The sequence below is a fragment of the Schizosaccharomyces pombe genome, assembly GCF_000002945.2.
Source record: "Schizosaccharomyces pombe strain 972h- genome assembly, chromosome: II".
Classification (NCBI taxonomy): domain Eukaryota; kingdom Fungi; phylum Ascomycota; class Schizosaccharomycetes; order Schizosaccharomycetales; family Schizosaccharomycetaceae; genus Schizosaccharomyces; species Schizosaccharomyces pombe.
In genome coordinates, this window is record NC_003423.3 from 2,847,752 (window position 1) to 2,868,411 (window position 20,660).

The 20,660-nt window shown below is 36.4% G+C and overlaps 6 protein-coding genes and 13 long non-coding RNA genes across 19 annotated transcripts; 12 read left to right on the forward strand and 7 right to left on the reverse strand.

Moving 5' to 3' along the window:
• Window positions 1-46: 46 nt before the first annotated feature.
• Window positions 47-1,354, reverse strand: SPOM_SPNCRNA.5849. The gene has a single exon (NR_195200.1). It is a non-coding gene; the product is annotated as a non-coding RNA (long non-coding RNA).
• Window positions 54-433, forward strand: SPOM_SPNCRNA.5850. Its single transcript, NR_195201.1, has one exon. It is a non-coding gene; the product is annotated as a non-coding RNA (long non-coding RNA).
• Window positions 723-1,730, forward strand: gcv3 (glycine decarboxylase complex subunit H). Its single transcript, NM_001022089.3, has one exon. The coding sequence runs from the start codon at window positions 772-774 to the stop codon at window positions 1,279-1,281; it is 510 nt and encodes a 169-aa protein (NP_596169.1). The 5' UTR covers window positions 723-771; the 3' UTR covers window positions 1,282-1,730.
• Window positions 1,731-1,792: 62 nt separating this feature from the next.
• On the reverse strand, window positions 1,793-3,092 carry SPOM_SPBP19A11.02C (uncharacterized protein). The gene has a single exon (NM_001022090.3). It carries the CDS (start codon window positions 2,561-2,563, stop codon window positions 1,829-1,831), a length of 735 nt encoding a protein of 244 aa, NP_596170.1. The 5' UTR covers window positions 2,564-3,092; the 3' UTR covers window positions 1,793-1,828.
• A 277-nt stretch (window positions 3,093-3,369) lies between these two features.
• mts4 (19S proteasome regulatory subunit Rpn1/Mts4) lies at window positions 3,370-6,351 on the reverse strand. Its single transcript, NM_001022091.3, has 2 exons — window positions 6,164-6,351; window positions 3,370-6,116 (listed from the first exon to the last, which is right to left on the reverse strand). The coding sequence occupies exons 1-2, from the start codon at window positions 6,299-6,301 to the stop codon at window positions 3,579-3,581; spliced, it is 2,676 nt and encodes an 891-aa protein (NP_596171.1). The 5' UTR covers window positions 6,302-6,351; the 3' UTR covers window positions 3,370-3,578.
• SPOM_SPNCRNA.5851 lies at window positions 4,791-5,210 on the forward strand. Its single transcript, NR_195202.1, has one exon. It is a non-coding gene; the product is annotated as a non-coding RNA (long non-coding RNA).
• Window positions 5,934-6,703, forward strand: SPOM_SPNCRNA.5852. The gene has a single exon (NR_195203.1). It is a non-coding gene; the product is annotated as a non-coding RNA (long non-coding RNA).
• Window positions 6,564-13,721, reverse strand: mor2 (morphogenesis protein Mor2). The gene has a single exon (NM_001022092.3). It carries the CDS (start codon window positions 13,487-13,489, stop codon window positions 6,899-6,901), a length of 6,591 nt encoding a protein of 2,196 aa, NP_596172.1. The 5' UTR covers window positions 13,490-13,721; the 3' UTR covers window positions 6,564-6,898.
• On the forward strand, window positions 7,201-7,601 carry SPOM_SPNCRNA.5853. Its single transcript, NR_195204.1, has one exon. It is a non-coding gene; the product is annotated as a non-coding RNA (long non-coding RNA).
• Window positions 8,291-8,970, forward strand: SPOM_SPNCRNA.5854. The gene has a single exon (NR_195205.1). It is a non-coding gene; the product is annotated as a non-coding RNA (long non-coding RNA).
• SPOM_SPNCRNA.5855 lies at window positions 11,452-11,709 on the forward strand. Its single transcript, NR_195206.1, has one exon. It is a non-coding gene; the product is annotated as a non-coding RNA (long non-coding RNA).
• On the forward strand, window positions 11,886-12,148 carry SPOM_SPNCRNA.5856. The gene has a single exon (NR_195207.1). It is a non-coding gene; the product is annotated as a non-coding RNA (long non-coding RNA).
• Window positions 12,739-12,938, forward strand: SPOM_SPNCRNA.5857. The gene has a single exon (NR_195208.1). It is a non-coding gene; the product is annotated as a non-coding RNA (long non-coding RNA).
• Window positions 13,045-13,492, forward strand: SPOM_SPNCRNA.5858. Its single transcript, NR_195209.1, has one exon. It is a non-coding gene; the product is annotated as a non-coding RNA (long non-coding RNA).
• A 6-nt stretch (window positions 13,722-13,727) lies between the features above and the next one.
• mrp7 (mitochondrial 54S ribosomal protein bL27m) lies at window positions 13,728-15,009 on the reverse strand. Its single transcript, NM_001022093.3, has one exon. The coding sequence runs from the start codon at window positions 14,871-14,873 to the stop codon at window positions 14,412-14,414; it is 462 nt and encodes a 153-aa protein (NP_596173.1). The 5' UTR covers window positions 14,874-15,009; the 3' UTR covers window positions 13,728-14,411.
• A 45-nt stretch (window positions 15,010-15,054) lies between these two features.
• SPOM_SPNCRNA.1555 lies at window positions 15,055-16,059 on the forward strand. Its single transcript, NR_150445.1, has one exon. It is a non-coding gene; the product is annotated as a non-coding RNA, possible alternative UTR (long non-coding RNA).
• Window positions 15,367-15,824, reverse strand: SPOM_SPNCRNA.1556. The gene has a single exon (NR_150446.1). It is a non-coding gene; the product is annotated as a non-coding RNA (long non-coding RNA).
• lid2 (Lid2 complex histone demethylase subunit Lid2) lies at window positions 16,057-20,660 on the forward strand. The gene has a single exon (NM_001022094.3). It carries the CDS (start codon window positions 16,064-16,066, stop codon window positions 20,603-20,605), a length of 4,542 nt encoding a protein of 1,513 aa, NP_596174.1. The 5' UTR covers window positions 16,057-16,063; the 3' UTR covers window positions 20,606-20,660.
• On the reverse strand, window positions 18,577-20,526 carry SPOM_SPNCRNA.1557. The gene has a single exon (NR_150447.1). It is a non-coding gene; the product is annotated as a non-coding RNA (long non-coding RNA).

The window sequence follows — 20,660 nt, forward strand, 5'->3', positions numbered from 1 at the left end:
GGTTAAAGGCTATAAATCAAAAATTTTCAGTACTATCATTGTACATTTCAACTAGATGGAGAAGTTTCGCTTACACCAGTATTGCAGATCGTAACGTCAGATGTCTGTAATAATACTTTGTTTTTAGCATTGTACATTTGACAGTTATGGTTAACTAGGATTACCTTTCCTCTAGGACTTTAAAGATTTTATCAGCTAGTTCAAAAAGAAAAACGGTAATGTAGCAACTACTTGCCTTACATATTTGTTAATATATATCTCCCAGATATTATAGGGTAGGCAAATTTATTGAATGCACGTTCAAGTTGTCTAAAGCTAAGTCAAGCAATTACGTTTTTCAAAATTGAAAGAAGAAACATAATTATTGTAAGGTTAAGTGAACAAGCAAGTAGACTTATTAACCTATGCAAATATTGCTTTTACTTAAGAGGAACAGAACTGATTCATTAATAAAATCAACATACAAGCGTAATTCCTTATAGCAATAACGGTATATTTTCTTATACATCTATAGAGAGACGTATATACTGTTATAGTTAATTAGAATTGGCAACTGAGTTAGCTTACTAGTACGATAGATAGGAAATAACGTATCTTAAAACAAGTTAGTGAATTTGTACTTGTATACATTTTAAATATGCCAGAGTACAACGCAGGACGCTATAAAGCACTGATACATCGCGCGGTTTCGTTATTGCATTATTTGTCTGCTCTACGAAGTTAACGACTTACCATCCTTTTTAGCTACGAATAAAATTTGCAAGTCCTAACATGTTAGCTCGTTCTGCCCTTCGCTCTGGTTTCCTTCCCTCTCTTACCTCATCTGTAAAGACCGGTTTCTGTTTGAAGGCAGCAGCTCCTACTTTATCCATGAAATGGAGCGCGGTAAAATATTACTCAACTAAACACTTTACTAAGGAACATGAATGGGTTAAAGTCGATGGAGATGTTGGAACTGTAGGAATTACCTCTTATGCTGCGAATGCTCTTGGTGAAGTTGTATTCGTTGAATTGCCAGAACCTGAGACTACCGTGAGTGTAGGTGATGGCATCGGTGCTGTTGAGTCAGTCAAGTCGGCTAGTGATGTATATTCTCCAGTGTCTGGTACAGTTACTTCTATCAATGAATCTCTTGGTGATTCACCAGATAAGGTGAGCTCGTCTCCCGAGGAAGAAGGTTGGATTTGCAAAATCAAGTTATCATCACCTGACGAATTGAAATCACTATTAAATGATGAAAGTTACGCTCAATTTTGCAAGGAAGAAGACGCGTCCCATTAAATATGGTTATGTTAAAATTCCGTATGACCTACGAAGTTTGTTCTAGCTGGTTTATGTATTAATTACAACTTCAATTTTTTGTGATTGATTTACATATTCATCAAACTTTACTGGTTTTGGTTGTTTTGTTTTTTCATATATGAAAGAATAAAGCAATAACTCAGTTACAGCTTTTCAATAGTCTTTGAGACCATTTCATCATGGGCTTTTAAGACAATTTTATTTGTTGCACTCTAAATACCCTCTTCCTTCAACTGAAGAGTCATAACATCGCTTTCTTCTTTTTTTGTCGGGTCAATTTATAATGCATGGTGCATTCATTCTATCTGTATTGACTACGGCCTAAAAATACATTTTTTCCCAGACATACTGTTTGCTACTTTAGAGACTTAGCCTTCCATAATTGTACTAATAACTTAATAGAATTAAATTACAATTTCAACATTAAACTATAATCTGATAAAGTAATTAAGCGAAAGAAATTAATTGCATACTTCTGCTAGGTTGTAAATATTATAAATAGTAAGCCTATATTAAATGGGATAAATTAAGCCAAAAAGGCGAAGGCAGAAATTAGCATAACAACCAAAGCGAGAAGTCCGCTGGGAGAAGCATAATGCACAGCAGAAGAAGGAATGGTAGTTACGTTGAAACTAGTAGTGTTTACAATAGGAACAGATGTCGGGAAGACAGTAGTACTATTATGAACTGCGACCGAAGTGACTGAAGTGTTGAAGTAGCCGGTAGTGAATGTAGTGTTATAGAATCCAGTAGTGATAGGATGTATAGAACTCTCCGTAGTAGTAGGTACGAAGCTAGTAGTGTTGGCATGAGTTGTTGGCGGTACAACAGTAGTAGTGTTGACATGAGTTGTTGGTGGTACAACAGTAGTAGTGTTGACATGAGTTGTTGGTGGTACAACAGTAGTAGTGCTGTTAACATGAGTTGTTGGTGGTGCAGTAGTAGTAGTAGTATTCAAGCTAGTTGTAGGAGGTACAGTGGTCGTAGTGTTCATGCTAGTTGTAGGTGGCACAGTGGTAGTGGTAGAGTTATGGCTAGTCGAAGGGGGAGGTACAATCGAAGTAATGTTCGTGCTTGTTACGCTGTGGGTGGAAGTCTCAGTACTTGCACTGCTAAAGGAAGTAGTCGTAACATTAGCACTTGGTAAAGGAGTAGGCGTTACAGTTGTAGCAACGTCTGTCGTAAAACCAGGAGTATACTCCGTTTGTGCCATTACGGCTGTGACAAGCAACAGAAATTTGCAAAGGACAGAGAACTGCATCTTCTTATTAAATGATTAATGAATTAAAAAATAGAAGGATAAAAAATGCTAAAGAGTGCCTCAAATACAAGTTCCAAAAGACCAATTATATTTTCCTGGCTTTTATTTGCAAGCAAGCGAAATCGGATTAATGTCTCAATTTCAGTAGCACAAATCGAGAGAACGAATACCTCGATATATAGGTCAAATTTTTACTGACAAATTCTTACAAAATGCAATTCGGTAGACAAAATGACGGGTGAGTGATCCCATTGAAAATAAATTGTTCAATCAACACATAATAGTCCCCTAATAGTCATATATGACATTTCTATCAATTCAAATACGAGCGTCATTCCATTTTTTCACATAACGAAATGAATGCACAACTTACCTGTGGAAATGAATTAACGATGAGCAGACTTTGGGACTGCATATGATGAAACATAATAACAATTCAAGATAATATTTGAAATTAAATAAAGCTATTCACCGTTATTCCCTAAATGCGAAGTATCTAATGTGCAGTTTTACCTTTAATGTAATGGTTAGGTATTGAAACAGTAGTAGAAACGTGACATAAGGGATGCGTCGCAAAGCAGTCAACTCCTTTGTCGGATTATCAGAAGATGATTAAAATTCATTCTTTGATAATTGCATTAAGCTCCAACGCAGGTCTAAATTTTTTTTACTAAGAAATGGTAGCTCCTTAGTTCGGGCAATTTTTATCCAACAAGACGTTTCTGCAGTGGACGTTCTATTACCTTTTGGTAACGCGACAAATACAAAAAAAAAGAAACAGAAATTATAATCCTAATTACAAATTTGCAATCATGTATATATACTTTCCGCTACTTCAATTTAGAACAATACTAGAACATTTCTAATCTAAAAAATACGAATTTAACATAATCGAAATAGAAAAATAAATGTATCGGGCGCTGAATTTCAACAATCCAGTTTGTTTTATTAATAGCAAAGAACTGGAAATCAAGCATTAGTACATAAAAATTGTAGTCATTTAACTTCAAGTCATTTAAGCGGTCATTTCAATGTCCTCCGTATTTTTTTTTAAAATAACAATACCTTCCAACGAAGTCAAAGGTGTATATGCTTCCGTCGCTAGTTCAGCTCGCTCATTGTGATGCAACAAAACTGGTGTAGTATGTGTGACCCAACCCGTAATGACCTTGGGACGACCAGCTTGACCGACCACATCTACTGCTTGACCAACTCGAACGCTTACTGGTAAATATTGACCGTCCTCACCAAGGGTAATGAGCATTCGGGGTCGTATTGCTAACGTAATAGCATAAAGCAACCAATGCGAGGTATCAAGGACAAAGGTATTTGCATCTAGCATAGCTAATACAACAGTCATAAGACCAGCAAAAGCAGTTTGACCAAGAATCTGCCGTTCTGTATGATAAGGGTTAAGCGTCATTGTTCCTTTTCCTAAGTAAAGTAAACCTTGAGCGATACGAACCATGAATAGAGCGTTGGATTCTTTGTGATAATAACTGGCTAGTTGGCGGAGTAATTGAGCCAAACGCGCATTACTAGTACCAGCACCAACAAGACCCATTGCAAAGATTGCGTTGTAAGCAACATCCAAATCATTATCGTGACTATAGCGTGAAAGCGTGTCAAATATACGCATTTGAGGATTGGAAGCGGAAAGCAATCCTAATGCAAGTGGTATAGCTTTTCGAATAGAGGGTTCGCCATAATGCATCATGTGATCGAAATGTCTCAAAACCATTTCTGCTCCAATATCTTCACCCATAGCTATAGTAGCAACACCAAGTGCTGCAAATGTCTGGATAGTAGTCTCACTCTCCTTAGCATCATCACTGGGAGGTTCACTACAGATATGAAGCAATTTTTGGATGTGAAGAACGTTGCCAGTTCCAGCATACGAGCAAATATCCACCAAAATTTCAGCTTGTCGTGCAATTTTACCCTCAATAGCTTTCAGTGTTTCGACTGTAGCATCCGCAAGGTCTTGTTTACCATTAAAAAGAAGGGCAAGGCCAAGAGCCATAAAACGGCCCCATTGATCATTTTGGGCAGACTCTTCACGCTCCATTAGAGTTTGTAAAATTGTGCTAGCTACATCGCCGTTGCAAGTACCAACAAAAATAAGACCTAAAGATAATGCGGCTAAGCAGGATAATTGCATAGGGCAATCGGTATCCGTAACAATTGGAGATAACATGTCGAGTAAATCTTCGCGATTAGCTCCACTGTATGCAAGTCCTAAACCTAAAATCGCTGATGCACGAAGCTTTACGGAGCCAGTTTCAAGGTATTCAGAAAGAATTGCCATAGCTGGATCAGCTTCATTTCTTACTGCAACATTTGTAACACCAATTCCCAACAATGCACCAGCCTTGGTATTCTCCTCAGAAGAGTATAAATACTTATCCAACAAAGACAATCCCATGTCAACATTCCATAATTGTAATAGGCCAATAGAAGCTGTAGCACTTATTAAACCAGATTCTTTATTTTTATAAATCCAAGACGTTTTTTCGTCATCGACCAAAATTAATCTGTCGTTACTGTATCCGGCATTGACAAGGGCATTGACAAAAGTGTTAGCTAAATTTTGTTTGGCGGAATACACTCCTGATGCACCCAATCCAGTCCTAGCCACTTCTAAATGTGTTTTAAAGATATCTTCCGGAACTTTAGGATCCATAAGGTTCAACTCCTTTCCTAGATAATGAAAGTGATCAGATAAATGAGTGTTATTTAAAGCATCGTTTAACTCCTCGTCTCCCATATCCATAGGTATTTGCTGACGAGCAAGCATGTAAGACATTTGCTTTTTCAACAAGGGATCCGTAGCAGCTTCACAGTCTTCTTTTATCAAAGACATATCATCAAGGCGGATAGCAACGTTAAGTGCTTGTGTAAGCTGGTCAAACTTCCGATAAATAGCATGCGCTGTTCTTAACATGGCGACATCTTCAGGAAATGGCAAAAGATTAACGCAACTGGTAATATAAAGACAAACGCGAGAAGCATTATCAAGTTCTACGAAGGGTACAACTTTTTCAATAGCACCCAATTCTTGTAATAAATCAATAGCATCAGCCTCAGCATTATGAGTAAGGAAGAATGGAACAATGGTCAATGCAAGTTCCATAAGATCGTCGGTTGGCGCTTCCTCTTCCTGGCGACTGGCAAACTCTTCTTCTATTTCGGAAGCCAAATGGCGAACATACTCATGACCCCATAAAGAAGGATCAGTGGTAACGCCCTGAAGACGATATTTTAATGATTCATGTTTGCTTGTATTACTATAGGACATTCCTAATACTGAAAGGATATCAGCAAGTTGAGTCTTCTGAGGGCTTTGCGGCCAGGAATCATAGATTTTAACGAGAGTAAAATAATGTGGTCTAAGAAACTTCAAAGGCTTTGGAACGGCCGTCATAGAGGAGGTAGAAGTACGAATTATTTCTTTAAGCTGAGTGAGACTGGAACCCACCAACTCAGGGGTGGCATCTTGAACAGCTTGAACTAATAATTCCAAATCATTTTTTAATTGTAAATCTTCTTCAGACTATTTGGTTAGTTTTCATTTTGAAAAATAATAGGGCTTTAACTTACTAAATCCTCTAATTCATCCCTTTCTTTGGTATTGTTCGTTGAGTTTCTGTCATTAGTTTCTGAAGTCTTTGTCCCTTTTTTGTCATTTAATGCATCATTACCACTCGGGGACTTCGAACTAATGTCTTTAGAACTCATTTTCTAGATTCCTAAGATTTTCTGAAACTGAGTAGTAATGTGTTGTCGTTGAAACTACTCTCACCCTAGTCAGAACCAGTATACCGATTGTTTACGTATTTGATTATTTATCACGTTAATTAGATTTAACAACACGCTATGCTTTCTTTATGGATCAGTACAAATGAAAAAATAATCTATTATTTAAGTTCGTCAATGTATTACCATTATTACACGATGCTTGACATTATTATCTCATGCCTCTTTTCTTATAAGAATTGTTGTAAAATAACTCGTTATTGATTGACTCTTTATGTTTTCATTTGTTTAAATACGGACATATGAAACCGATTTATATCACTACACCTAATTACCATAGTTATAGCTTGATTTTTAATAACATGACACGCTCTAAGATTTTGAATTCTAAAATTAAAGGCTGTAATGGTCAAAGAATTTTCGAGTTTAAATTAACAAAAAAATGCAAATGATAAAATAATGAAAACAAACGAATAGTTTTATATAGTACATCCATAAACGTTGCCGACTAATTTTCCATCTTACACACATGAACACCATAAAAGCTTGTATAAGTATACTAAACCAGTATAGGCAAATTCAATGCCAACCGCGGGATCGAGTTGTATCAGTAAAAGATTCATTGCTTTCACTTCCTTGAAACATTGTACGTAAATGATAATAATTTTCATGAGTTTCATGGTCTTCCACTGAATCTTCATTAATCATAGAAACAGATTGATCTAACATGGAATTCCAATTTTTATTTTGTTTCAATTCTGCTGCACCTCGTATTTCGTCCAAAGATAAACGATGTTCCGCCGAATTACCAAGTGCCTTTAAAGAAGGATAATAAGATTCAGCATCCATAAAGTAATGAGGTTTTAATTTAGAGATAAAAGACGACTTTCTTACTCTCACCGGCGGCATGTCCATCGGCAATTTTGCTGATGCATCAATTTCTTCGTTCGGTGAATAATCTCTGAAGGATTCTGTTTCATAAGCCATAAGACCTTGTTTCTGCCGTCTAAGGCTACCTGAAAGAATCGTAGCTATCCGATCGTCATAATCTTCCGATGTAATATCTAATTTTGGATCAACGGCGACATCAGGCTGAATTAACTCTTCATCCCTATCTTCAGCGAAGAAGACATCGAGGCTATGAAGAGTTGTAACTAGCTCTCCTAGTGAATTTTCGTCAAGCGAACCATGACTGTCAGTAGGAACGTGTCGCGGATAATTGGATACTTCATCAGCATGAAATCTAACCTCTGGCGTACTCACAGAAGCCTCGGTAGTGGAACAGCTATAAAATACGGCATGTACGTTGCTTTTAGTTATAGCAGCTGCATATTCAGAGTTTGGTTCATACCATCCATCCTCGTCAGGTATTTCAAAAAATCCAGCCAGACGATCATCTGAATTTTTTAATTTAGGGTCAACCATTAATAACTTTAAGGTTTGCATATCTGTGGGAGCAGATACATGAAGCACTGAGTCGGTTAGCAAAGACAACGCTTCCATTGCATAACCAGTAGGTAAGAGTCGAAGAAGCGGTGAAACAATACCTAATCCATGTTCGGAATATATAGGTTTTTGGAAATCAATTAATGGAAAGAGTTCTTTTAACACATCTAACGTAGACTTTCTAAACCAAGTCAAATTATTTGATAGAAACATCGTAAGAGTACTAACAATTTCTAGCTCGTAATCTTCAAAATAATAGGAGTATAGGTATGAAACCGTATGTTTTAAAAAATCCTTAATTGACCTGAATTTACGTTTGAGATATGTGTCAAGAAGCTCAATCAATGCATCATCGTTAAATTGTGAAGCAAGAGTAGCTAATTTATGACAGAAAACACTTAAATCAAAAGTAATAGGATCTGAATGCTCGTATGTATATACCATCGCTGGTAATGACACCAACAAGCAGGATAGTATCCTCAAATAACCAACGCCAACCAAATCATTATCCTTGAAATCCATCAGCAAAAGGAAAAAATTCATGGTAATTTCAAAAGAATTAGTTGAACGGAAACCTTTTAATATTAAAATCTGAAGACCTTGGTAATCTCCAACCCAGTTTTGGGGAAATGTCTCCATAATTTGTTGGGTAGCAGAGTCCGTCTCCTCCACTCTCAGAAAGTAAGCATATGCAATTTTCACAGATTCAATAAATTCATCCTCATGGATTGTAGTCAAACACGCAATGGCTGTCCATAATATTTGAGAATAACTTAGTAAATCATCGGAGTTCATAACTAAAACATAGGAATTAAAAGTTCGCAATATTTCAACGGAATAATCACGTAAATAGCTCGTTTCATCTGATATTGTACCAACTAGACGAGAAATAATCTCAAGAAGCATTCGTGCATCAAAATCTGGAAGCAAAGAACGAAACAACTGGAATGAATTACAAGCCAAACGTCGAGAAGGACAAGTCGTAGCCCACGATAAAGCAACCTCACCCCATATTTGTTTAAGCTCAGGATATGATGAACTCAATAACTCAATTGTCTTCAAAATCATGTTATGATATTTAACCAAATCATCCTCCTTCTTGGTTTTACCACGAAGGCCCGTTATTAGTGAGCTTTCTACATTGAAATCAAAATAAGCGTCGTCATAATCTAACCTTCCTTCCATAGCTAGAACTTTTCGTACAACATACTGAAAAATCTGCTGGCATTGCTCTTGGACTATGCGAGAATAATGATCAAATTGTATAAAAGCAGCATGGAGTATTGTAGCCACATCATCAGTAACTGTGATTATAGAAGGATTTGGAAGAATATCCATCAATAATAGTAAAGATAACTGGCACGGGGAGTAGGAAATATGATTTTTTTCACTGGGAAACAAATCCTCTAAATTTGCAACATAAGTTGAAGATAAATCCTCAAGACTAAATTTATAAACCTCTTGGTTTTCATTCGATACATTAGCAGGACAAACAAAAGACAGAAGGGTAGAGTAAAGATCAGAAAGAAGTTCTGTTTTCGCGAGATAAATAGTAATCTGTCTTGTACAGTCAACAAAAGAAAAAGTTTTCCTTTGGTAACACTGTTGCATTAAAAAAAATAAGATTACGGTCCAGTTCGACTTGTGACGCGAAAGAGCTAACGAGGTCCATAAAGCCTCAATTTCGTTAGGTAAATCATTAGTAAACTTTGCAGTGACTTCAATCAAATCAATTAGAATTACCGCCGTAAAAGAATCGAAAGTTTTGTTTTCAACATCCATCTTTAGCTCCAAATTTTGTAGCCACGGAAGTAAAACCGTCACCAGTCCACGTCTATGTTGATGACCATAATTGAAATAACGTAAACATTCTGAAGTTAAAGTGAATGAATCTTCAGTAAAATCGCTAGCAAGCTGTACAGAAAATAAGTATTGAGGTTTCAAGTATAAAGCGGGGTTGCTTGATTCCAAGAATGTTTTAAATTCCATCAATGCAGTCATAGTAAAATTATTTAGATGAAAATTTCCAAGTAACTCAAATGCTTTTAGCCTTACCGAAAGATTATTCGTGGAAAGGTTTACCAAACACAAGGGCAAAAGCTTTGGTTTACTCAAATTGTTTGGATTTATTTGAATAAGCATTTCAGAAAGCGACAAGAAATAGTAATTAGAAATAGTCTGCGAAATCTCTTTAGAAAAGCAACGGTTGATTACCTTCTGCAGCAATACTTCATTGCTGCTATTCTCTAATAATAAGGCGGTCAGGCCTTTTCTAGCCAGCCCCACTATAGCCTTGGAGGGAGAACCAAAGACAGCAGTAAACCAATTAAGCAGTATCTCTATGTCGAACAAAAACACTCCTTCAGTTAATTCCTGTTGTAGCTTTGCTGTACATAACGCGATCATTGCCTTAATAGCCAAATACTCGAGGTTTTGCTTTCCAGCTTCAAATGAAGCTAACAACTTATCACGCTCACGAATATCTTTATTGTTACCGCGTATATGAGCTCTCATTAGCTCTTCGCGATTTTTTGTAATTGCACGAGCAGGACCAAATCCAGTCCATTCATCCAATAATTTCCAACACGAAGCACGTCCCGAAAAAGGAAGAACCTCAGACGACGGATGCAAATTCTGAACCAGTAATACTTTCTCAAGTAATTGAGAAAAGTAGCACCTTAATTTCAAATACTTCTCATCTGCTTGGACATTAGGAGTACTCAAAAATCCCTTTAAATCTTTCAAAAATTCAGATATAACAGACAACGCTTCACGGTCTTCATTTAATAACTCATGCAATAAGAGATGTGATGTCATTGCAAAAATGTGAGCTATTTCAGATCGCAATAACAAATCAGGTTTATTACGGCGCTTCACAGAAGGGAAGTTTAAGCCTGCAAAAATAAACTCTTGATGATCCTGTTTGAGCACAGATATATACGGCTTCAAAGAACGTACTAATTGTGGAAAGGCGTTTACGTTTATACAGCCAATAGCAAAAACAACAGCTTCACGTATAGGAGAAAATTCAGTAAAAATGAGAGGCAATACCATACTAAAAAGACTTTCTGCGCTAGTTATCTTTATGGTTTCCTGTAAACCACGTAAATGGTTTCCAGATTGAACAGCAGTAAGTGTCCTCCTAAGGTCAGTGTGCGAATAATCCACGTTAGAAGTGTATGTAATTGTACAACATGCAACAATAAGGTACAGCTTCCACTGAACTAATAAAAACTCAGGAAAATTATCATTTTTTACAGCAGACTTCAAGTTAAAGTTTAATTCCGAAGATTCAATACGCGATAATAATTGCATAGTAATACTCGGAAGTTTCTCACAAACAGTATTTCTAAGCAATGCCATAGTGGTAGGAAATCTTTCAAAACAAACCTTTATAAAGCGAGGAAATACATTGTACCATATTGAAATGTCAACGCCGCTGTTTGACGTAGCTAGTTTCAAAAGCATATCCTTGGTTCCATCGTTGATAAACTTGCGCAATCGTGACCTTTCAGCAGCAGTCGGTAAGTGACTTTCGACACTCAAAATTGAAGAATCGCAATCTTTCAGAACATCGACAATTGTCGGTTCAGAATATATGTCACCAACTTCAACTTTATCTGAAGAAAGCATCAAATACTCCGTATTTAATTGCTTAACATCATTAAGCAAAGCCACTGCAAACTTACGGATTCCAACTGATGGTGAAGATAAATGAAGTACACCAAGTGATTGAATTTCTTCAATTATCGTCCAACTTTGAATGTCATCATAATCTTGTTTTACAGAGGCAGGAGTATTGCTTTCAGAACTTGCACACGATTTATTACTAAGGACAGAATTCCTTTTTTCAATAACTGCTTCTTGCTGACTGATCCAAATTCTAATAACTTCATGGTAAGTTCGTAACAAGTACTCTGAACCCTTAACCAATTTCCGAGAAAGACAAGATATCACTGACTTCGACATTTTAAGCCCAGAAGAAAAGTATATCAAAGAGTTATGACAAACAGTATGGATTATTTTGTTTGAACAATTCAAACACTTAACATATGCATCAATTACACGTTGTTCTAATTTTCCCATGAGACAAGGAAACACTTTGAGTGCATTAATGTACAAAGCAAGCAAACTGGTTGCATTTTTTGAATCAAGGTAACAGTTGGTATTAGTGGAGAGCTGAAAAACGAGGAATAGAAGCTTTTGCGAAAGATTATGAACAAATTGTTGTAATGGAGTTCCGACGGCAACTTCATGTAAATCAACGAACTCAAATTCAATATATTCGAATATAGTACTATCCGATTTTTTGTACTTCATGTCGTGCAGAATGTAATAAACAGACCGAACAACAATCATTAATTTCTCAGGGCCAATATTCTCGGTAAAAGCATCAGTAGACAAAGGTGTTAAAATCTCTTTGATGACAAGCTCTGGAAAATGAGCACCGACTACACGCACAATTTGTGCATAACCATCCAATTCTTCTAAAGTGGCGAATGGAACCACGCTAAACTTTTTGCCAATCGAAAATCCCGATTTCAAAATATTAGAAATATTAGAATTCATTATGGAAGGTTCTTCCTTATACTGATTAGAGTAAGTCCATACAACACGAGAAAGATGGGGTAGACCGGTGTTCCTTAATCGTCTGTCTTTAACACGAAAAAAAGCAGCATCAAGGGAGGATATCCAATGCTTAAGGAAGAACTGTTTGGGAGAAAGACATAGAAGTGTACAACAAAAAGGGAAAAAAACATTCCAGTATTTAGTTTTCGTACACATTTTCAGTACTACAGGATATATTGTTTCAATGGTGCGCGACCACGCAGGAATATTCACCTCAAATGTAGCTCGACTGATTAATGGTCGAAGCAACTGTTCCATAAGATATGCATATTCGATTTTCAAGGCTGTGTTGGCTTTCATGAAAAAGGAAGTCAATGATTGCAAAAAAGCAATTGACTCTTCTAAAAGAGTTGTTGGATAAAGCTGCAAACGCAAATAACGCATTGCTCTAAGGAGATGGACAAGAACCGTTTCTTTTTGCCTGGAATCACAGCCAGACTTTTCCAAATGCTCAATCTCTTCAATAAAACGATCTGATACCATGACGAAGTTAAATCGAGACATACTTCCCACAAGGAATGCAAAACTTTCCCAATTAGCAAGACTGAAATAGGATGACGAAACTGGTAAATTTTTAGCGCTTAGTAGCTGATGAAAAACGCATTCTAATAAACAAGATACAGTGCTTTCTTCTAAGGCATTTGACGGTATCGTTTCAGCAATCTCAGTCAAGACACGGCAAAGTATATAGATAGAAATAGAACTCCTCCGCTCATTAACAACCCGAGGAGTACCACTTGAACTTGTAATATCAACACGAACTTTTCTCCAACACAATAGGGATTCAATGACGGCAACCGGTTTGCTACTAGCTAAAGCTACAAGAGCTTGAATACATCTGTCAAATTCATTATCTTCCCCCTTTTTAAGAAGGAGGATAGCTTCTTGCTCTCCAACGTTGAATCGTACAGGTTCAGCATTCTTACCTTCGTTGGCATGATAACGAGAAAGAAATGATATTTTTTGTTCAGAGAGTCGAACAAACTGGGTGAAAAGTATGTGAAGCGCGTAATCAACTGCCGTATGGTCCTGCTTCTCAGAATACAAAGGACCATTTTCGACAGGTTGATCGTGAGCAATTTCATTCAAGCTCATTCAGGTTGGCATTATATGGTTATCTACTAAATAGACGAACTTCAAAGAAAAGGAGTATGCAAAGTAAGGGTTTGAGAGCAATACCGCTAGCCTACAGAAAAGTGAAGAAAAAAGTGTATAAAAAAGCTATCTCGTTAGTTTTTATATTTAAGCATGCGTAAGCAAATTGACTAGCAATCGATTGTTAAAATTTAGGCGTGAATGGATTCAAAACTAGAAGTTTGTAATGGCTAGCACTCCGAACAATAAAACCTCTCAGCACACTGCAACAATTTTTGCACATAAAGGAATATAACGCACTGCGTTGTAGTAGGTGTGGTACTATATAGTAGGTGATATACTTAAAAGTCTAACTTCAAAATGCCCAAAATAATTTTTAAATGAAATGTAAAAAAAGAATAACCTTCTGTATGTTTGGTCAAAACTTTCTGAATTCTATGTCAGAAAAGATAATATGGTACAAGTTCAGTTTTTTTTAATGATTTTTAAACCGTGGCAAATGCGATTTTTACACGCTAACTTTTTGGAAACGAATTATAAATATTTGTTGAAAAAACTTGAAAGTTTAAGAACAACATATACAATGCTTAATTATCAAATTATTCGCGTGGAAAAAAATAGAAGCATAAATCAGTAGAAAAAGAAAGACATATACGCAAACTTGTATACGCCCAAGACAAAGTAACAAAATAAGTTATAAATTTAATCATGCATTCACATTTTTGAGCATTAGACAGTAATAAACTACGATGACCGTGACGGGAGTTTAAATAAATAATAAAAAGAAGAAAATGTTATTTCGTGCAACCTTAAGTTGAAGGAAATCCAAAGGCATTGATGCATGTAATTATTAGTATATCCTTTTGAAGTATCTCTAAATAGTGAGCATTGCAGGTATGATGATGAGAGTTTCCGCATGGTTTCATGAAACTTGAGCAGAATTAGCAGAAGTTATATACTTATTGACACGGCGAATTGTAGGTTCATCTTTGGGCCTTGGTAACGTTGTCTCTTTGTCAAAAACAACACCGACGTATTTCCTCCGTTTGCGAAGAGACACATCCATTTGAAAAAACTTAACATATCCGGAAACAAGAGAATATATTGTGTGATCTTTACCTAGACCGGTATTATCTCCGGGATGAAATTTTGTACCACGTTGTCGAATTAGGATCTCACCAGCCCTAACGAATTGGTTTTCAGACCTTTTTATGCCGAGACGACGACCAGCAGAATCACCTGTGTTTTTCGATGAACCACCGCCATGTTTAGTAGAAGTACGAATAGGAGGGAAAGTGAGAATATTTGATGCTTTCTTATAAGCTAAACTAGCTTTAAGTAATTGAAAATTGTTAACACGAATAAAAAGCCCTTGATTGATCATTGCACGGTGAACTTTGCATCAAATGAAGTACGTATTGTAAAAGAAAAATGTGTTAAACTGATTTGGCAAATAATTAGTAATGTAGAAGGATACTAAATATTAAAAAAATTATATCTTCGTCGAAATATTGGTTTATACTAAAAGGATGGATTCGTTGTAACCAATCTTCGAAAGTTTCTACCTTACATTTCCTTTATCCCAATTTACGAGTCGTGGTAATCGTATAAAATATTCTTATTTTACAATAGTGTAGCCTTACATTTTCTGTTTGAAATTCCTTACTCCTAATATCTCGCTAAAAGAGTACCATTACCTACAATTTACTTTGTTTATATTGGAAGCATGATCGCTAATGAAAAAAAAAGTAAAAGACACTAAATTTACGTCGACAATTTCTATCCTTCTTTTTAATCATGGAAAATTCACTTGGCTCTTCAATTCAAACAGCATTAATGACTGCATGAAAGAAATATAACTTTTTCAAAGTTTTAGCCTTTATTGTATTGTCTTTATTACTCAATGATATTCAATTTTACTTGAACTTTTAAAGTATGCAGCTGGAATCACATATAATAGATTTTTCTGTGCTACTAATTGATGTCTTAATGCAATTTCAACTGTTTTGTTCCTCAAAGCAAAAATTTATGAATAAAAACGGATGTGCTTCGTGTTACTAGTTGGTGGCAGGAACCAGCAAATTTCATTTTCTTGTGAAGAAACCATAAATTCTACCTTGACAGCGATATGCTTCAAGTTATACAGTATATGTGCTGCCTTAGTTCGCAGGATAATGTATCAGGATATTGTCAAGCTTTAACTGGATTTGATTATACTCGGAAACTTCCTTAGGTTAAAAACTTTTAAAATTGGCATAAAATCTTTTTCTCGTGGATCTTCCAGCCATAGCACGACAGGGAGTACTAATTAAAGTACGTTTTGCTTAGCTGTACCTACGTTAATGTCGATCTGAAGCTTTAAGCTACTACTTCCACCTAATACTGTCGTGTCGATCCCATAACGGTGTGTTATCGACGATAAATACATCAATGTACGCGTTTTTTATTTTATGTAATTTATTAGAATATTTTTTAAAAGTTGTAAAATTTTTTGGTATATATTTTTAAAACAGGGTGGTGTTGCATTTCTAAATATTTCTCCATGTATATTGATTATGCACTTTTCCGTTTTCCATGATATGCCAGCTTTTGTGGCACGAACATAATTCTATGGGATCAGGAAGAGAGAAGAAAATAAGAAAGCTAGGAGATAACTTTTCATTACCATATCTGAAATTTGATTGTGACCATAATGACAAAAATTATCGCGCGTCAAATAGGCCATTTGGACTTTCAACTGGACTGTCAGTGCAGTTGAATGCTTCGAACATGACTGATCCCTTTAAATTTTTGTTAGATAATTGGCATACAATTTTCAAAAATGGAGCAATTAAGCTTCTGCCACCTGAGGGATGGCAAATACCTGTTGTTCTTGATCAAGGCGCTTTTGAGTTTCAGTCAAAACGCCAATGTTTAAATAAAGGTTGTCTCAATTATGAAAAAAATTATGATTATTTTAAGAAACTTAAAGCATTTCATGAAAGTCGCGGTTTATATTTTTATCACCCACCGATTATCGGGAATCGCCCAGTTGATTTTTTGCGTTTGCGTAATGCAATCTCAAAGTTTACTAATTCCGGCTCTTCATTAAATAATGAAATTTTACATAAAGTCATAATCTATTTGCGTCTTGAAGATACTAAAGAAGTGAGGCAGGTTCTCACTCGTTGCTATGATCGATACATCAAACCATTTGAAAGGGATTCATCGCCATCATTCAAATCAAAAAGATCAGAGAGCTCAACTCGGAAAATTAGAAACACTCGTAGTTCAGCTCAGCAAGAATCCCCTATACCCGAAACTTCTGCTCAATCTCCTGTTCAAACCATCCAGGTCAACGGCTCTACGAGTTTGAAACGACCTCTTATTGAAAGAGGAGAGCAATGTGAGTATTGTGGCTTGGACAAGAATCCGGAAACCATTTTACTTTGTGATGGGTGTGAAGCGGCATATCATACTTCCTGTTTAGATCCCCCTTTAACGTCGATTCCTAAAGAGGATTGGTATTGCGACGCTTGCAAGTTCAACATCAGTGATTATGATCCTCGAAAGGGGTTTAAATGGAAACTTTCATCTTTAAAGGAACGATCAGCAGAGATTTTTAACACATTGGGGGAAAGGAATTCAAGCTCAAAGCTTACAAATTTAACGGAAGATGATATTGAGCTATTTTATTGGTCATCTTTAGCTGAATCTAACTCAGGTTTTGCCCCTTTAGAGCTCGAGGGTCTCAGTCAGGCCTATACCTCAACAATTCAAAGTTCCCTACCCTCAAAGGAAGTTTTTCCTCTAGAAAAGTATTCTTCGGAGCCTTGGAATTTGCACAATTTACCATTTGAAAACCCCTGTTTATTTAATTATTCCTTTTCGGACCTTTCTTCTTTGACTATTACACGTCTCTCGATAGGTATGGTTTTTTATACTCATGGATGGACGAAATCATCCTTGTCTACAGGACTTTTACATCACCATCGATTTGGTGATACTGTTACTTGGTATGTGCTTCCACCTGACGAATCCGACGCTTTTGAACGATATTTAATATCTTCTTACCCTCAATATACCATGGAAGACCTTAACAGGTCGAATGGATTACCTGTTATTGTTTCTCCCTCATCTTTAATTGAGAATGGGTTTCATCCAATTGCAATTGATTTACGGCCAAACGAGTTTTTAGTTGTCTCACCAAACAGTTATCATATGGGTTTCCATCAAGGCTTCAGTTCTTTCGAGTCTGTAAATTTCGCTACTGTCAATTGGATAAAAGATGGTTTACTGAATTCGTCAATCTCAGTTTTAAAATCTATGCGAATACCATCCTCCGTTTCTTACGAAGCCGTTATTATTTCTATGGTGCTTTCTAAAAATCCTTGTTTTTCTTCAGAATGGCTTATCAAATGTTTTGAAGATATGATTGCTAATGAATCTGCGTCTAAAAACGAAATTATGAAGTTGGTTCCTAATATACAAGCTTTGAAACTTGAATCGAGTGTCCCATTAGAAATTCGCTGCTCAAATTGTAAGCAACCTTGTTTTTTATCTTTTATGCAATGTCATGAGCCAAAGAAATTTATTTGTTTAGGAGATTGCGTTAAAGAAGTTTCACTCAATGCCACATCATGGATGTTGTTTTATCGGTGGGACGTGCATGAGTTGTCTAATCTGGCCGAGAGATTTGTTTCATTAATCAGGGGACCGGAGGAGTGGACAAACAGACTTCGATCAGTTTTATCCACTAGCCCTAAGCCGCAGTTAAAGGTTCTTAAATCACTGTTAGTAGACGCTGAGAAAGCTATGCTGACTACCCCCGAAACAGTCAATTTGCGTGATTTTGTACAAAACGCTAACAGTTGGATTGACTCTGTTAATGAATGTTTGAAGGTGGCTTCATTAAAGAGAAAAAAAGATAAGAAGCCGCCTCTCTTTAAAGCTCATGACCATTGGAATAATACTTCCAATTTGAAAGATTCTGCAGTATTATTTAAAGTCCTACAAACTTCTAGATCTATGGCCTTTACTTGCCAAGAGATTGAAAATATGAAACAAAAGGCATTTGATTTATTAGAATTTAGAAATCGTCTCATTAACTCTTTTTCCGGCCCTTTGGATAAAAACACATGCCAAAGACTATTGACTGAAGCTGAACTACTTGGATTTACTATCCCAGAATTGGGTATCATTCAAAAATATTTAATACAATTTGAATGGCTAGATATGTTTTACTCGTTTGAAACAACGCGTACCACTGATTCAGACTTGGAACGTTTAATTACATATGGCGTATCTGCGGGCATACCCGAAGATAATGATTATATGATATTTGCAAAAGCAATGAAAGGTAGAGCCGAGATATGGGAAAACCAAGTCTATGACACTCTTTCAAAAAGTAATATATCGTACGATAAACTCAGTTTATTGAGGGACGAAGCCATGAATTTGTGTGTGAATAAAGAGTTATTTAGTAAGGTTGTGGGGATTTTAAACAATGCTGAGGAAATTAAAAACAAAATTGCTACATTGTGTGAAAGGTCACAGGAAAAAGATTTTGCATTAAGACCAAGTATAGACGAAGTAAAAGAGGCCTTGGCAAGTGCTGAGAAACTTCCAATACTTTCTGAAAGTACTGTTACTTTACAGAAGATGTATGATGTGGTTCTCGAATGGATCAGACGCGGAAAAAGATTATTTGGAAAGGCAAACGCACCTTTAGAGATCCTTGGCCAACATTTAGATTATGTGGAAAAGCGTAATTCTGCATCGCTTTCTCTTAACGATCGACCTGGTCCACCTATGGAACCAGCATCTAGGGAAACAAGTCCCGATTCAGAGGGAAGACTAACAATTAGGAAAAAAAAGGGATGTATTTTTTGTTTTTGCCGACTTCCAGAGAGCGGCGTAATGATAGAATGTGAAATTTGTCATGAATGGTATCATGCTAAATGTTTGAAAATGTCAAAGAAAAAGCTGAGACAGGATGAAAAGTTCACGTGCCCTATATGTGATTATAGAGTTGAAATTCCTCGATTATCCAATAGGCCTAAGCTAGAAGATTTACAATCTTTATATAAAGATGTCAAATTATTACCCTTTCAGCCAAAAGAAACTGAGACTCTGAGGAAAGTAGTGGATTTGGCTTCAAAATTTCGTCAAGAAATGCAAGCTTTAGCTCATAACCCTTTTGGCCTTACCATGGCCGAAGTACCTTTGGCCAGGTTTTACTTGAGAAAAATGGAAGGAGCAGAAATTTTGTTAGTAGATGAAACTAACTTATTTCGACAAAAACTCCATGAATGTGTTCCTATAGCCCCAAATCCACCACCAATCATTGGAGAGTCAAAGTCAACAAGGAAACCGAGGCCTACTAAGCGTCAACGCCAAATTATGAAACAAGTTGCTGAAGGTTTGTTACCAGCTTCGGCAATTGCACCTCCGAAATCTTCTAATGAAAAGAAATCCTCTAATAATGTGAAAGCGGTAGAGGCTGAAACGAAATCGAAGTCTGAGAAATCCCCCAAGAAAAATGGTACGAATATTTCAGATGCCAACAATAAGAATGAAAGTCATGTTTCACTGATGAAAAATTGGAAACTGGGATCTCCTGCATTCGTAACGTTAGTAAAGGAGAAGAATTCAAGCTGCCTTTGCGGGGAGGAGTTTTCGCCTCGTGATTCTTTCATTGACTGTACAATATGCGAGCGTCGATTTCATTATGATTGTGTTGGTTTAAACAATGAAATTGCAGACAGTGTGAGCAAATTTACATGTCCCATTTGTATGGAACAATCTGGTGGCATTTATCCTTGGCAGCTAAGGCCCCGAAATGGAATGCATCCCGACCACATATCCGGGTTTAGCAAAGAAGTAGAAACCGACCCAAAGTTAGGCTCTTCTGGATACACCTTGAATAATTCCAAGTTTGATAAAGCTGCTGTTAGTAAAACGTTGAGCGCGCAGGACGTGTCTCGATTACAAAAAGTTTCTTGCGGTGAGCATTTGTATTTTGGTACTGACGTATTTACTCCCTTAGGGGATATGGCAACATCTGCATCTATGTTTTCTTTGGATGACAGCTCTGAAAAAACTGATGCTTTCACCGAGAATTTTCTAAATGTATAATTATTTTAATGAGATATATTAATTTATAAAAATTGCTGCACTTGTAATGCTTATG